General features: G+C 40.8%; 1 protein-coding gene across 7 annotated transcripts in view; it reads right to left on the bottom strand.

Moving 5' to 3' along the window:
* Positions 1–459: 459 nt before the first annotated feature.
* Positions 460–16,111, bottom strand: part of Ecr (ecdysone receptor) — a 198,716-nt gene continuing 183,064 nt past the window's right edge. For 4 of the 7 annotated variants that reach the window (XM_072017722.1, XM_072017721.1, XM_072017723.1 and 1 more), the window contains 4 exons: positions 8,305–8,723; positions 7,890–8,147; positions 7,267–7,642; positions 5,928–7,015 (listed from right to left, as the gene is read on the bottom strand). In XM_072017722.1, coding sequence (XP_071873823.1) covers positions 6,771–7,015; positions 7,267–7,642; positions 7,890–8,147; positions 8,305–8,723 — 1,298 coding nt within the window. In that variant the 3' untranslated portion in view covers positions 5,928–6,770. The other 3 variants (XR_011801737.1, XM_072017724.1, XM_072017726.1) reach the window with 3 other exon arrangements.

Genomic DNA, 16,111 nt, shown 5'->3' with positions numbered 1-16,111 from the left:
CTAGTTTCTCTCTTTTTTTTTCTTTTTTTTTTTTTTGATTGAGCAAATTTCTTAAATTGCAGGAAAGCATATTTCGTATAATACGAAAAATCCCAGATTTCGATTTGTTAGTAAGTGATACGAGGATCAATTTCACAAAGAATTTCTACGCTATGATTTTCAAAATGATACCAGAACCTTTTAATGAAATTTTCATTTTTCGTGAAATTGGTCCAAAATGGGTTAGTCAAAAATTCCAGAAGGGGTGAAAAACGAAGGCAATAAATTTCGATAAAAATTCTCAGGGCTCCTTACATTTCTCTCTGCCTCTTTCACATTCTCTCGTTTTACAAATAACAATTATGTACAATATAAATCGTATTATTCCACGGATGAGAACAGAAAAAAAAGATGGCGGAGAATATCGTTGCCGTCGACGTTATCATAAAACCCAGAAAAATAATGCATCAAACTACCATAACAAAGTATAATCATTTAACTTTATTTATAATAATCTTCAGCTTATAAGCTTCCTCCGTTTCTTCATTTCTCATCGTTTTTCTACAGCTTCCAATAAATTAGAACGACTCTCTCTCTCTCTCCGTTTCGCGATTAATAACAAGAACCTTCCTCACTGTGGCACTCTTACACTCTCGTTCTCGCTCTCTTACACTCATACTCTCGCTTTCTCTCGCAGGGCCGAACGTTGCCTCCAATAAGAAAATACCGTATCTCAACCGTCTGTCAGCTAATTACGAACATGGACTGTGCAGAGTCGTTTCACATCTCACGTACAAGTATCAAGTTACGAATTCATGGTGACTGATTGCCTCCAACTGAACACGTGATGTTCGTGGTAGAGGTTAGAAGGACAGGACACGCTGGACGCTTTCTTAGTAGAACTTCGATTTCTCAGATAAGTGAAGTTTATGGTTAAGAAAGATAATAATAGATTCTAATTATCCTCCACTGTTCCTTTGTTTTGTTCTTGTAACAAAAGTGGTCCGTTAAACTGTTATTTATATATTTTTTCGATTTTTCAGATTTGGCAGATTTTTCATAGATTTATAAATTTCTAGACTTTCGCAATATAATATAAATTTATACAATTTTTAGATTCTGCGGATTTTCAGATTGCACATTCTTCACATTGCCTACTTTCCATTGCACAGATTTTAAGACTTTCTTAAGGAACATTCTCCTTATTAATATGCACTAACGTTATTAAAAAAAATCTGTGAAAAATTAAAAGTCAATGCCAATATTACCATACAATAAACCTACCTACCTACTTCTGCTACTCAGCAAAATTGCATATTTTTTAAAAACCCAGTGCATGATCACTTTACTAATTACTAATTGTTATACGATAACAATTATTACCAATTATTTTCCTAATTTGAAAAGTCCATTATTCAAATTACAGTGATTTCCAATGAATAATCAAATAAAACCTTGACATAATTTCTCAACTCATTCCTTCTATCAGTCACCGTGATTAGGATCCAGAATCAGGAATATTCTACGAACATCTACATATGTGTAGGGACAGGCAAAAGGGACACCTAGGAGGAGAAACGGACAGATCAGGGTGCTCGGTTGGATAAACAGACAGACAAGAGAGATTGCGGCACGATGCGCATACATATGGTACATAATCAGCGTGTGTAATCTTTCTAGTGTAGGGTGGTGTACGTGTGTCTCTGTATGTGTGCCGTGTGCGCGCGCATACGTGCTGGTGTGGAGTATAAGTGTGGCTCGACACATTTAAAAGGAGTATTATAGTTTTGTCCCTTAAAAAACACAGAAACTCGAGTCTACGCTTGGCAGTATCATGAACAAATCGTTCGCTCGTACATCGTCGGAAAATTCGAGCGAACGCGCTATATAATATATAGATGTATGTAACGTAATATATACATATATATTTTTTGCATTTTTCATTATCTCGTTTTCGTTAATCGCTTATAATATCTCTAGATGTCGCCAAATGACGCGCGTGGTAGTAGTAGTGTGTCTCCCCTTTGTTCTTAATCCTTCAATTTTTCTCCACTCTGTCATGACTACTTTGTCGAATCATTTTGCAGCAGCGTTCGAGAAAAACGACAACTACGACACATTCAGACAATGAGAAATCGACGTCGACGGTTAACGCCCTTGGCAGTGATCGTAGAATTGCATCTAGTTTTTCTTTCGTTCAAAGTGTTCTGTTTGCGTGTGTGTAGGTGTGTGTGTGTGTGTACGCGTTTATGTTGTGTTGCTCTGTATGTGTGCGTACCTGTGTGTGTCCTCTCTTCTTCGCTCGTCGCCCCTCCACTCATACTCCCTTGCATTCTGACTCTTTTATTCTATCTTTCTCTCTTTTCACTTCTCAGCTCGCACTTACACACGGAGTAACGTGTGACCGGTTTCTGATTCGCCGAAGGATGCGGTTCACCTTGATTCCCGCCCGATCTTTTTACGTCAAACACGTCCGGCTGAGAGAAAACGTCGCCTAAGGCGAGGATTCGTATCTCAACGCCGCCATCTGACGGTTGCCGCGCAAACTTCACAGGCGCAGTGTCGGGAATCATGGCGAAGACACTTCGCGCAACGGGGAAGACCCTCGGGGATTCGAGGGTGACTCTAGACGCTACAAACGAAAGAGTGTCGATGACGACCTGCCGTCGACGGTCCGTGACGATTTTTCTGCGCTCCAAGGTACAGGGATCTCCATTCTGAGAATCTAATTTCCGCCATGCCGTTCTCCCATCTAGCAAACTGATCACCACAGATTTCATTTATTGCACGATTTTCGCTTTGGTATTGAACCAGGAGTCCAAAGGGCAATTGTCGTCTCCGATTGTGAATGGTCAAGCTCTGAAATTTTAACAGTATTATCCGTTAGGATACTTTCTTTGCTTTCTCTGTTGAAAGCAATCAAGTTCCATGAAAGAAGAGTGTGAAAAATTCTTGAGGTACGGTTGGTAGCTAAGTATGTTCCATTAACCTGTTCATCGAGTCTTTTAAAGCTGGAAGATTAAAGGTATGAATGTAACCCAAGCCACGATTCTGAATAAACATACTATTTTTACAAAGATACCGAATTATATTTTTTAAAAATTTCAGAGATATATAATTCAGGGCCATACATAGCAAAAAAAAAAAAAAAAAAGAAAAATAAAAATAGAAGATTAGATAAAGACATTATATACAAAAAATCCTCAATTAACAGGTTAAAAACAAACTATAACGAGCAAGGTTCCATAAATGGCAACGTGTAATACAACTCTAACAATAGCAGAACCTAAACCAACAAAAGCTCATAGCAAGAAACAAGTAACGTAGTCTGGTCAAAGCTTGATCATTCTAACCGAAGTTGATCCCAATTCTCGACTAAACATCAGTCTACATACATACGACACTTACGTATGAGAGAACGACTTTACAAGTCTTCAGCAATGGCGATTTAACTCGGTGAAACATCTTTGCAGAGTTTCCACTGATAATCAGAAGGGAGTAGATTTTACAAGCTGTCGCAGTACGCTTAAATGTTAACTCTGTAAGGACTCTAGAGTCCAAACGAACGTGTTAATTCATCATCGACCCGTGGATTCTCAAACACGCTTGTTGCCACGAGTCAATGACTGTTAGCTACTATACAGATGTATACAATAGGCAATGTCATCGTACTTCAAGAAAATCCTTCTGTTCCCATCACATTCTCACTTAATAGCAGAAACGGCGATGTCTAAAACCACTTGGTGTTTTTTCGTGATACAACAAATGCGGTGTGTACAGGTGTGTGCAAATGTGTCTGGTGTTTCTATACAAGGCCCCTCAGCCTCTGCTCATTGCCGGAGCCACTTGTTCCAAAGATTTCTTCATCCAATTATACCGATAAACGGTGATCCTTTTGTTCCCAAATTTGGTAACCAATTGGTCATTTTCAGATCCAATGAAATATCCAAATTTGGCTCGCAGCAATGGTCTGAGTCATTGACCGAGTTCCTAAAGGTGTCATCTCATTGATTTTGAAGAACAATGTGAATTACTTCAATGTAGAAGCAACAATCACATTGGTGGGCGATGGTGACGATGGTTTGGATATCTTTTTTCTCAGCTTCCAGCAGCTCTGTCTCGCATTTAGCCAGCACTAGGTTCTTTCCACGCTGTTCTGCGGTGTGGCAGTGTATGCCTTACGGCATTAATTTGTAGATCTTTCATCGTAGACTCGATGGGACGCGTCGATTGTCCCTGTCCGTGTCAGTTCGACCCGAGGCAACGAGGATGTCGTAACCTAATGGACGTGACGATTGGTGGTGATTATTAGGTCACGTAACTAGTCCCGAGTATCGAACATGAAACTCTCCTCGAGCCCCAAATCGACCAGATCGGAGAAAAACGATATTACCTCGATATAGTAACGTGCCACTTGTATTTTTCGCATCGTTCAACATATAATTGTATAATAGTAAAACACTGTGTCTCTAAGATGTTTCTATTTTTGCTCTAGACGATGTACTAGTAAGTCTTCCTCGTGTCCTTCTATACATATCCAGTCTCATTTTTCTCGTCATCCTTTTATCCAGATATTCGTCGCCAAACGTAAATCGCCTGTCAAGTTCGATCACCCTGTTCTTCTTTTCTTCTAGACTCGACAAAATTTTGCACGCACGTTATTTATCTTTTTTTTCGCTTTTTTTTTTTTCTTTTTGGTTTGCTCATTTAACTTACTACGAAATTACAACTGCGTACGATCAGTTAATAGCATAGAGTTACAGTGTTACAACATTGAGAATCTTAGTGTACAATGTGGCTCACATTGGTGTCTGTGTGCATGCGCTGTGTCTTTTCAAATTTACCGATTCTCCTGTGAAACCAAGTGCGTGCGCGCGTGTACGTGGTGTGTACGTGTGTCTGTCACTCTCGGTTCGAGTATGAGCCAGCTGAATGTCCTGCGATAGAGATTATTCTCAGTGCTACTTCATCCAGCCTCCTTCAGCGATCAAAGTGTGTTTTTATGCTAGCATTGTATGTCCTAGGGTCTGGCTAGGCTGTTGTAGACCCAACGTGTCGAAGCGTATCGTCACCCCCTTTTAAACCAAATTCCGTCTTCGGCTGATCTGGCGCGACCCTGTTCCATGTTTCTCCTTTAGAAAGATCCTTTTTTTTTCTTTCCAGTTTCTGTCGGTTTCTCGCGAAATCAGCTCTCACCCTTTTCTCTTCAATGTTTTTGTTCATTTACTCCCTCGCTCTTACATGCTGATCTTTCTCTCTCTTGACCCTTTCTCTCCGTCTAAACGCAATTTAATTATCCCATCTCAGTCACTCCCACTCTTTCGCTCTTGACTCTCTCGCTCTAACTTTCTCTCCCACGTTTGCACAAGATTTACTTAATATTTTGCTTGATTTTGTTGATTTTTTCATCTTTTTTTTATTAAAAAATTAAAACGGACGGTTAAATTTCATATTTTCGTTTTGTCGGTGAGCCGATGTCCGCTGCTGAAGGCACAAGGCTTTGCACTTGAACTCGGTCACCTAGCCTAGCTTCACTGACTTACTACGACCTACTACCAACTAGCCTCGCTTACTTTTACTTTACTTAACGTCCTACATTGCTACTACGCATTTTTTAATTCTCTCTTCCTTCCTTTTCCTTCCCCTTTCCCTTGCCAGTTCACGAAAAAGAAAACCCGGACGCGCGCAAATGCCAAGCCTCGTCTTCTGAATATATACCTATTCGTCGCGGAAAAAATTGTTTCCACCATCATCACTCAACGATCAACTTTTCAACCATCACTCTCTCTCTCTCTCTCTCTCTCTCTCTCTCTCTCTCTCTCTTCGAACTTCTCTTTCCACGTATAAACAATGTACATGCTAGCAATATATTATTATGCTATGTGTTGTGATATAGACTCTATGGTATCATTATGTATAATCGTATGGTTTGTTATTATTTTTCATCATCATCATCATCATTATTATTTTTGTTTCTTCGTTACATCGCACTCGATTCGTGTGTCGGCCGGGCCAGGTCGCTGCTCAACAGCCGGCCGGGGCCTACCTCGTCTCTCTCTCTCTCTCTCTCTCTCTACCCTTATTTGCTCGCACGAAAATACAAGGAGTGCGATTGTATTCTATCATCGATCGTTTATCATCGTGATTATCTCGTAGTGATCAGTCACATTCTCAGCCGAAAATTGCACACGCATACAATTAACACACACACACACTCTCTCTCTCTCTCTCTCACACATTCTTGTCTCTTAGCTCCTCTGGTTACACTCGTACTCGCTTGGTTGCTCTTACAACGCGCCCGCTTCTTTACCTTATTACAATTACACATTATACATTTACATATCGATTCCGGGGGTAGCCAGGTAGAGGATATAGTAATAACATAACTGTAGGTAGCTCCTTATTACAGTCTCTGTACTGTCTCTACATATCACAGCCTGGGTGCCTCGCCACTGCCTTCTTCTTCCTGACTTTTTGTATTATGTATCATCCTCCGCATCTAGCTCCAACTAGCACTGCCGAAATTAGCTCTCCTGCAGCCCTCACGAGGCCGGTGCAGAGCGTAGAGAAGGTGAGAAGCGAATTCTGAACGATCCGGTGCTACTCAAAGACGCCGGCGGTCTATTACTCAGGCAGTGGCATGGTGGTGCACTAGTACAGGAGGTTCTCCACGTCCACGTTCCACGTCTGTCGATGACGCTGTGCTCTGTCAGCTTCATCACTCCGGACGCTGCGCGGACTCGCGATGAAACAACAACGGTGTTAGCCGACGGGGATCGGCTACGGGGGAACTAGGGTGTCACGTCCCAGATCTCAGCGAGGAAAACTGGCAGCTTTTTGTTCTTGAACTTCAAACTGAAGCACATCTCGCTGTTCTGGTTGCCGAGGGTCCGCAGTTCGGTCAACACCGACAGAAGCTTCGCGAAGATCGTGCCGGACTTCGGCCTGCGTCTGTTGTCGACGTAAGCCTTCAACGCCTCCAAGTAGATCTCTTGGATCTTCTCGACTTTCCAGCCTTCCAGCAGGTTCGGTCTCTCTGTAAGAAAATAGGGGGATTCTTTTCTTTGTAGGTTGGGCCCATATTCGTGAACGTTGATGAGGCTGATGTTAGGTTAGTTGTGTTTGCATGAGTATTAGTCCGAAGGTATCCCTAATGATCCTGTGTATTGTATAAATAATTGACTGAATTCTTCGTGAATTGATGATGTTTGATGATGTTTGATCGAAGTGACGAGAAATTTGTCCAGATCCAAGATTCGGGTGGTCAATAATTGATTGTATACGTACCTGAGAATATGACAATGGCAGTCAACAACGCGTATTCGGCATTATTCACTTTCATGGCGTACATCTGCCGGCAGAAGTGTAACAAATCCTCAATCGTCTCGCCCATGCCTGCCACGTTGTAACTGTCCCTGGTATAAGGCTGGTTGTTGGCGAATATTATGCTGTCCGTTTGCACGTCGTACTTCCTCGCCATTCGAAGCATCATCACCTCGCTGGAACAGGCTTTCAGCAGGGCCATCTGATCCTCTCGCATCAACTCGTCGAAGCCAGGTAGCCTCTTCGAGAACTCAACGATCAACTGTACCGTCAGGATCGTGATCTCGGTGATGTGCCTGAATTTATAGTCGCTGATGTCTTCTCCTTCTGAGGGCTGATTCTGCAACAAAAACAGATATAATTAATGGTATCAAGTTCATCGTCCTTTATTTTTTGCCAGTTTCTTCGAGTATCTTTCTTTTCACAGAAAATCATTTAAAGACTATATATATGATAGCTTTCATTTAATCTCTTTTATCCTTAATTCTCCATCAGCAACTTTCCAGTACTATAACACTTTACACTTAACAAGTTATTCTTTCATCTACTCAGATGCGATTTGCAACATTTTCACCCTGTCTACTTACAGTGATCCTCTTGAGATCCTCTTCACTGGGTTGTTCGTACTCGTTCTGGAAATACACGAGCCTGTGTATCAGCTCCTCCTGCTCCGGGCTGATCGGCTTCACGTATCCATAGGGGCTGACCGGCGTTAGAATGCCGCTGCTACCAGACGTGGACAACGACTCTGCTTCCGCTGGTTCGATCTTCACGCCCATCTGATCGCTGCGTATCCCACTGCCTGGGGAACCGTTCATCGTTGTACTGTTCGGCTTGTCCTTCTCCTGGAACAAAACGTCCCATTCCTGATTGATCCTGAACTACACAGATATCTCTCTATTAAAACGTTGAGTATGAAGTGGCCTATTTTGAAAACCTGTAGAAACCTTTCTCATCCTTAGTGACTTAATATCGTTTGACGATGATCTGTCAACAGCTTACCTTCTGCGCTTTCTTTTCCTTGCGTTTGACAGCACATTGGTATTCAGGCACGACACACTCAGGCCTCATACCCACTGTCAGACACTTCTTCAGTCTGCATTCCTGACATTTGCGCCGCATGTACATATCGATCTCGCAATTGTTCCCGTATTTACACTGGTATACCGCGTTCTTGGTGATGCTGCGCCGGAAGAAGCCCTTACAGCCCTCGCAGGTCAGTGCGTTGTAGTGATAACCGGAGGCACGGTCACCACAGACCAGGCACAGTTCCTCCTGCTGCCTCGGGGTCGGTCCTTTTTTCTTCCTGGCGTCACAGCCGTCGCTGCCGCCACCTCCACCGCCCCCTCCGCCTCCTCCACCACCGCCACCACTGCTTCCATAACCGTTCAAAGAGCCAGGCTGCGACAGCTCGTCCCTACCTGCAAACACATGTTGCAAACTAGATTACAAATTGTTCCTTGCTAGAATTTGGTGTTACGATTGAAGAATAATTTGAATAACCAAAAATTGTTATGAAAATGCTGATTCTCGTTAAGAAATTCCGGTTTCTCATTAGAATTTGAGTAGGAACAACGTAGGTTGTTGTAAAAATATTGCTTCTTTTACGTATCAGTTGAGTAAGAGTTTATTTGGTCATGTGTTACACATTGATCGTTAATACCCAAAAATATTAGCTACTAAGGGTAATATGATGCCCCTGTTGTCCTAAATTCCATCGGTAACCCGATCTCCTCTGCGTTCCATAAATAGGTTAGTCTCCAAGTAGTTCCCATGAACGCCTTAGATATTCAATTTCTAATTGCTTGGCAACATTCTGATTAATCTTCGTTCGCTAATCAGAAATCATTAAAATCTAGGAGAATCTTAGAAGAATGAAGTTTCTCAAATAAAAACCGATTCTTGGAAAAATATTATCCTCCTCGTAAACTAGGGAACGTAACGGTGTGTTCGTAAAAAATATTATGAAACATGAAAACCTGTATCCTCCATTATTTTATCCTAACCTTACATGGTCCTAACCTAAAAAATCTCATTTACCGATCAAAGATTTGCAACGAGCCCAGAGACTAAGCCAAAAATTGAAGAGGTTTCTCGATTCGAACAAACTCGATGCGACGAGGTGATTTGATCCATCGACGACGAGTTCCTCGCGAGGTTTCCGATGATTACTCGGCGCGTTACGCCGCGGCTGGTGCACGCGTGTAACGCCCGTGACTCGTTCGGCCGCGAGCAAGCGGGTTCCAGTAACCTACGTGGCGACATCGCCTCTATTACCTCCTTTATCCGTGAAACTTGTCGAATGGAACGCCGCGCGGTAGAAGTCACGGTCGGTGAAAGTACGCGGTGCGCTCTGCACGCACGCGCCTTCCTCCAGCGAGGCGGAATAGAGCGCCGCGTGGCTTTTGCCTCAACGGGAACTCGATTTACAGTGCCACTATTAGAGCAAGTACAATAGTACCATGATAATTGTTCTTCGAGTCGTAGGATGTACAATTGTTGTTGAATAATTTGGTACCATGAACAAAATTAAATTCTCATCAATACCATGAGTTGTAGTGTAAGTTGGAAGTATGCGTTATTCGGAGACCGGAGTATTTAATTTTCTATTCACGATATGGATAATTTTGGTGGAAGTAATTCTGCTTAAAATACCGCTTCTAATGAATTATTGTGTCTAATAGCGCGACCGAATCGAAGAGGATGTTTCATAGAAGCAGTCAGAATAGCTAGAGTCGCTAGACCACATTTTATTCCTTTTTGTGGTTATCCACGGTGGTCACAATTTTTTATCTATTTCTCGTCTAACACTTCTAAGTCTGTGCGTTTTAAAAAACACACATGACAGAGGCTGAAGAATTTATAGGAATTCTATAAAGAATTTAAAATACAAAATCACTAATTATGTAATATAATTATTATAAAGTAACATGACATTGTAATCTCGGACTAAATATCAGACTCGATGATATATTGAAAATTAAATATCGAATATTATATCGAACGATCGAAGCTGCATTTTTTTCTTCCCGAGACTCTCTTTTTAAAGCGACTGAGTCGTTCATCGATCGAGAGATCGAGAAAGGAAATGTCGCTTCGATTTTCTCCTGTTGCGAAAAGCGAACGTGTTCTCTCTCCTTCTTACTGTTTCTGCGACGAGAAGCTTGGAGACGGGTTCCTCGGATCACCCGGAAGTACTGATCAGTGTGAAAACATCCGCCTGGAACACTGAGACACTGACCGGGCTAGGTGGTCACTCGGTTATTACCCCTTCTTCATCGTCCTCTCATCTCAACTCGCAATCTTTTCGCTGCCGATATCTTCATTTCTCCTCTTCTTTTCATCTTTTTGCTTTCTTCCAGACTTTCTTTCTCTTCTCATAAATTTCCTGCCTTTCACACCAGTTTCTGCCTTTGGGAAACATTTTCTGACACTTTTCCGCGCGATACAATATTCTGCTTCGTTAATTCTTAATATCTAAGCGGGCTGTGCTTCGAAGTTTCGTATCTTTCGAAAAAGTTACTAAATCGAGAGGTATCAAGAATACTCTAGATTTGAATTTTTTAGCAATTTCCTGTAAGATACGACATTTCGATACGTACATTCTGGAAATTTAACTAGGTTGCTTGAAGGTTTCGTATCTTTCGAAAAAGTTACTAAATCGAGAGGTATCAAGAATACTCTAGATTTGAATTTTTTAGCAATTTCCTGTAAGATACGACATTTCGATACGTACATTCTGGAAATTTAACTAGGTTGCTCGAAGGTTTCGTATCTTTCGAAACAAAGTTACTAGATCGTACCTACGCGTCAGCTAGACTTTCCAGATATCGGATAATATTAAAAACTCCTAGCTTATAATATCTATAGGAATTTCACTATAAATATTCCCTATAAATGGATAACGTTAGTTCCCTTTCGTTTTGCACTAGGAATATACCGTTGCAACATTTTAATTAGTATGTCTGAACGAGGGAACTGTCATTAATCAAATAAAAAATGTTCATCTGAAAATGTCTAGTTTATCACGAAGTTGGTACAGTTCTTACGGTTTGCAGAACGTCTGAAAAATGATTCGCTTGTAATAAATTGGTGAAACTTGGCGAGAGAAGTTCGAGGCAATCCTCTAGGAACTAGATCCAGAGATCTGGACGCACGGGAGAAACTGCAGGCTAATAAATTACCGGTATGACCTGACACTGGCACAAAACTGATACCAACGTCTGGTTTGTGTACATATTAGCAAGTAGCACATAACGATTCTATGTAGAGCGAGCAGGCTTCTCGTTTCAGTGCCCCAAACAGGTTTCCTCGCTACTTAACACTGGTTCGCTCTTGCTGGTATTCTTGATAGTTTCTTCTTCCACGGTGTTGTCAAAATATAATTCAACGTTGGTTCAATTTAATCGACACTTGTACCAGGATTCAGTGGAAAATGAAAATATCCCTAGATTCACGAACAATACCTTGCAGACTACATTTCATTCGATATTCGTCTATGAATTAGTTAAGAATGAAATAATTAACATATTTAAGAATCACTCGAGATGATCTGATTGCTCAATTTCTTAGATCTAGATCTTCGTAACGAGCTACCAAAGTACAAGTTATTTTACTCGTAGTAAGTTCTTCTTATGAACTATATCTTTATATCGGTGTTACAGATCTAGTAACAAAAATAATGAAGTTATAAAACTTCTTCGGATCTAACGAAAATCTACTGTTTTTGTAGTCAAAACGTAGCAATTAATCTCCTGATAACAATGTTTCCTTTAAAATTACGTTTCCTAACCTTAAACCTTAGAATATTCATTAAAAACTGATTTACTTTTTAGGTTAGAATCACTTCGACAGATCAGTTGCCAAATAATAAAACATTAGAAGTTGAAATATTTAAAGTACGCGAAAAAATATGCGAGAATCTTTATAGCGAGGCAGCTTTCTTGCTGCTGACCTTGACACTGACTTCTTTCCACCAAGCCTGTATATTTATAGAGTGCAAGATGGGGAATTTAGAGACCGAGGAAGAGTCTGGAATTTCTCAGTGTGACTAAACAGTTTGAGAGTTCGTATGGCAATGACTTTTTGCTCGTTTCCTGAATATAAAACAAAACGTCGATCCCTATTTAAAATTCCCTATACCTCCTATATTTCTTACGTTTCCCCTTGGAATTTCGATAAATTCGAAGATTTGTACGAAGTGGTTTGAAACTCGTTTAGAATTTGAATGATGAACAAAATTTGATGAAACTCGGCGTTCGTTTATTTGGTAATAGCAAACGTTCTAGATTCCTTCCTGGAATTCCTAAACAGAGTTTCGAAGACCCTGAAGCTCCGACGTGCCACAGCGACTTGATCATACATGCAGTGGCACAGTGAACTCATCTAGAAGTTTATTTCAAACTTGTAACGCGAAATTGCTTTTCGAAATTCTTCGTTTGCCAGACGAAAATTGTGTAATGTTTGCTATATGAAATTCCCTAGAATTTCAGTACTAACTGGTATTAAAGTCTATTCGATATTACGTTTATTATTAAAATTCTAATTTTTATTTATTACGGCGAATATTTCGTTAAATGTTTCTCTAGAGAAGTTATTGAGTGGTCGAGAAGTTTGAAACGATAAATATAGATAACTAGGATTAATCTCAAATATTTTCCAAAAGTAATTTTTAAATAACTAAGAAGTTTACAATTTTGCAACTACGGAGAAACTTAATCATGATTAAATCACTTTCTACTGCAGGGTGCTTATAAAGTATAAAATGCAGTGGAAACTGCACAGTTTACGATGAAGTAGATTTCATAAGCTACAGTATCTACCGGACTGAATACAGTTAACATTGAACGTTCACGTTAGAGCTCAAATGTACCATAGAAATTGCCATCGGCCTATCTATCACACAATCTTTCAGGATCAAATTTCAAATCAATCTCAAAAGAAGAAATCTCCAGAAAGATAAGCAACAAGTTGTTCATTATCTTAGAAACCGTTAAACCTGCAAACCTTGAGATCAAGGAACCCTAATTATAATCATCACCAATTTGTTCATTATCTGCCCAGAACAAATCTGTGCAAAAAAGAGAAAAGAAAACATAAATCGATAACAATTTTACCCGCAACTACCCAAAAATCACATAAAACTCCAGATATAGGCAAACCTAATAAACGACAGGAAACCCGACGGTAACTTACTGCAGAATCTAGGGGACATGAAGCTGAAGTTGCTCACACAAAGGATAAATTCTCCCAGAAATACTTTAAAAGTTAATCATCAAAGACTTTCCTATACGTCAAACAGAAACAAATGCAGTAAATGCCCAAGAAAGTTCAATCGTAGTGAGTTTCTTCAGAATCCAGAGGACGTCGGTTCAATATTACCTAAATAGAAACCAAATCTGTTCCAAGGTACCTAAAAATTCAATTTCTTCTATATAGCAAACACAAACAGACAGAGTAAAGGACAGATAAAATCCAAAGTGGAGTCGATTTCCTCTTTGGGGGAGAGGGGAGAGGGAGAGGGGAGGAGGAGGAGGAGAAGGGGCGCACACAGATAGCATACAAGGTGGCTCTCCTGCTATAAGAAACAGATCTGCTGAAAAATAGGTAAAAAGCCAGTGTCCAAATACCATCTAAAACGTTAGACATAGGCAAACACAGTAGATGACCAAGGAAACCCGATCGTAGTCGGTTTCTCCAGAATCTAGGGGACACAGAGCAAGTGTACTCGGTTCGACGTAGCCGCTATACGACGTGGCTTGCCTCCTATACTCTACGCAGCAAGGTTTCCGTGCTGGTTAGTAGCTCTCTCACGGCGGAGCAGTGAGCGGCCTTGACTCTGGCTGGATGCCTGGCTGTGTAACCGCGCAGGTACCTCTTTTACACGCGCGCACGTTCCTCTGCACGCGTCCTTCTCGATCCTGCTAGCTTGCCTAACAGACAACGAGTGTTCGCCTCTCTCTTTCTCTCGCGCAGCCAGCTTCCTCTCTTTCCTCTCCTCTGCCCCTCTTCCTCGTTCTCTTCTTCGTCGGCTCCTCCTTCCTCTTTCCCTCTCGTCACTCCTTTCGCCTGCTCGCGTCTCAACCGATCCGCGCTGTCGCTCTTGCCAACAGAGGAAAGCTAAAACGGGCCAGTGAGCACTGCTTGTTGCAGCTGAGCCTCGCTTCCTCCCAGCCATCCACGAGGAAAGGAGAACGACGAGGAGACCGTGCTGGGATTGAGTTCCTTCTCGTTCACTGACAGCCCAGAACACGCCGATTCATTGCGGTTTTTGGCCGTTTCCGATTCACACCGAGCTTCTACGAGGGGCTTTGGCCAGATTAGACGAACGAATTGCGCTCACGGCATTGTTGTTTGGCTTTATGAATTCACAGGGCTTACATGGACACGAGTTAGGAGAACAGGGATTCCTTTATTTGGTAAATGCGAGGATTTTCGAAGAGAATTTTTTTGTTTCTTAGAGTTATCTTCTCTTTATTAGAATTTTATAGGGCGCAGGTAAAAAGTAAAATTCCGAAACTGTCTTTTACGTGATTTGACAAAGTTTCGTTTTCCACAGATCAATCTGAAAGCGCGGAATAATACAAAAGAGTAGAGAACAGCATACGCGCAGGCCTTGTAACTCTAGAAGCATTAAGTCGCAGATTGGCGATTAATCATCGTTAATTTTCATCGATTAGAATTGTAAACTTTTTTACAAAAAAATGTTCGCAAGGCGACGAAGCTAATTAGGATAACTGTTTCGTAAATTAACTTCTTTTCCCAGTTGTGAGTTGGTAGTGAGCGTTTATGAAGAGACTTTTACGTAATATTTCTCTTTCATTGCGATTTTTAGTCGTTCTCCTTATTCTTGCGTTTGTTATGTAGAACCGATACTAGGTTAGATTAGGTTAGGTTCCTTCGTTCTGCGCAACACAGAAATATGAGAGATGTACAGGAAGATCGAATACGAAGTGACTACGACGCTAGGACAAGATGGACGACTAGCGGCACATCGCTCTAACGCCGCTGACTATCATTCAGGTCTCTGCGAAATCCGGCCGTAGCACGCGAACACAAAACGCGTCTCTCTCTCCTCGGCTTCTCTTTCATTCCCGTCACATTTCACGGGTACTGCGTTTCTTTTCCACGTTAAAATTCATCGCGCGCACCAGGGGAGGCGACTTCGGCGTTCTAGCGACTTTTATGGCTAATAATATCAGACGAATTATGAAATTTGCGTGTTATGCTACTCTTATTAGATTACGTTTTCTCAGAATACTCCTCCGTTTACTCAGAATAGATGAAAGAATATTCCTTTATTCCGATTTTTACATGTTACCTCCACTTTTGTGTCTGTTGTGCATGTAGAATTAGTATTAGGTTAAATTAGGTTATGTTATCGAGGATATGATAGATTTGAATTTATATGCATCTTTCGTGAACATTCATTTTTATATAAGTTTTCTCTTTACTGTGGTTCCTAGATGTCTTTTATTTTCACGTTTGTTATGCATGTAGAATTAGTATTAGGTTAAATTAGGTTATGTTATCGAGGATATGATAGATTTGAATTTATATGCATCTTTCGTGAACATTCATTTTTATATAATTTTTCTCTTTACTGCGATTCCTAGATGTCTTTTATTTTCACGTTTGTTATGCATGTAGAATTAGTATTAGGTTAAATTAGGTTATGTTATCGAGGATATGATAGATTTGAATTTATATGCATCTTTCGTGAACATTCATTTTTATATAATTTTTCTCTTTACTGCGGTTCCTAGATGTCTTTTATTTTCACGTTTGTTATGCATGTAGAATTAGTATT

This window comes from Bombus fervidus, chromosome 15 (genome assembly GCF_041682495.2).
Source record: "Bombus fervidus isolate BK054 chromosome 15, iyBomFerv1, whole genome shotgun sequence".
NCBI classification, from domain to species: domain Eukaryota; kingdom Metazoa; phylum Arthropoda; class Insecta; order Hymenoptera; family Apidae; genus Bombus; species Bombus fervidus.
The sequence above is the reverse complement of the archived record's forward strand: the minus strand, read 5'-3'. Positions and strand labels throughout refer to the sequence as shown.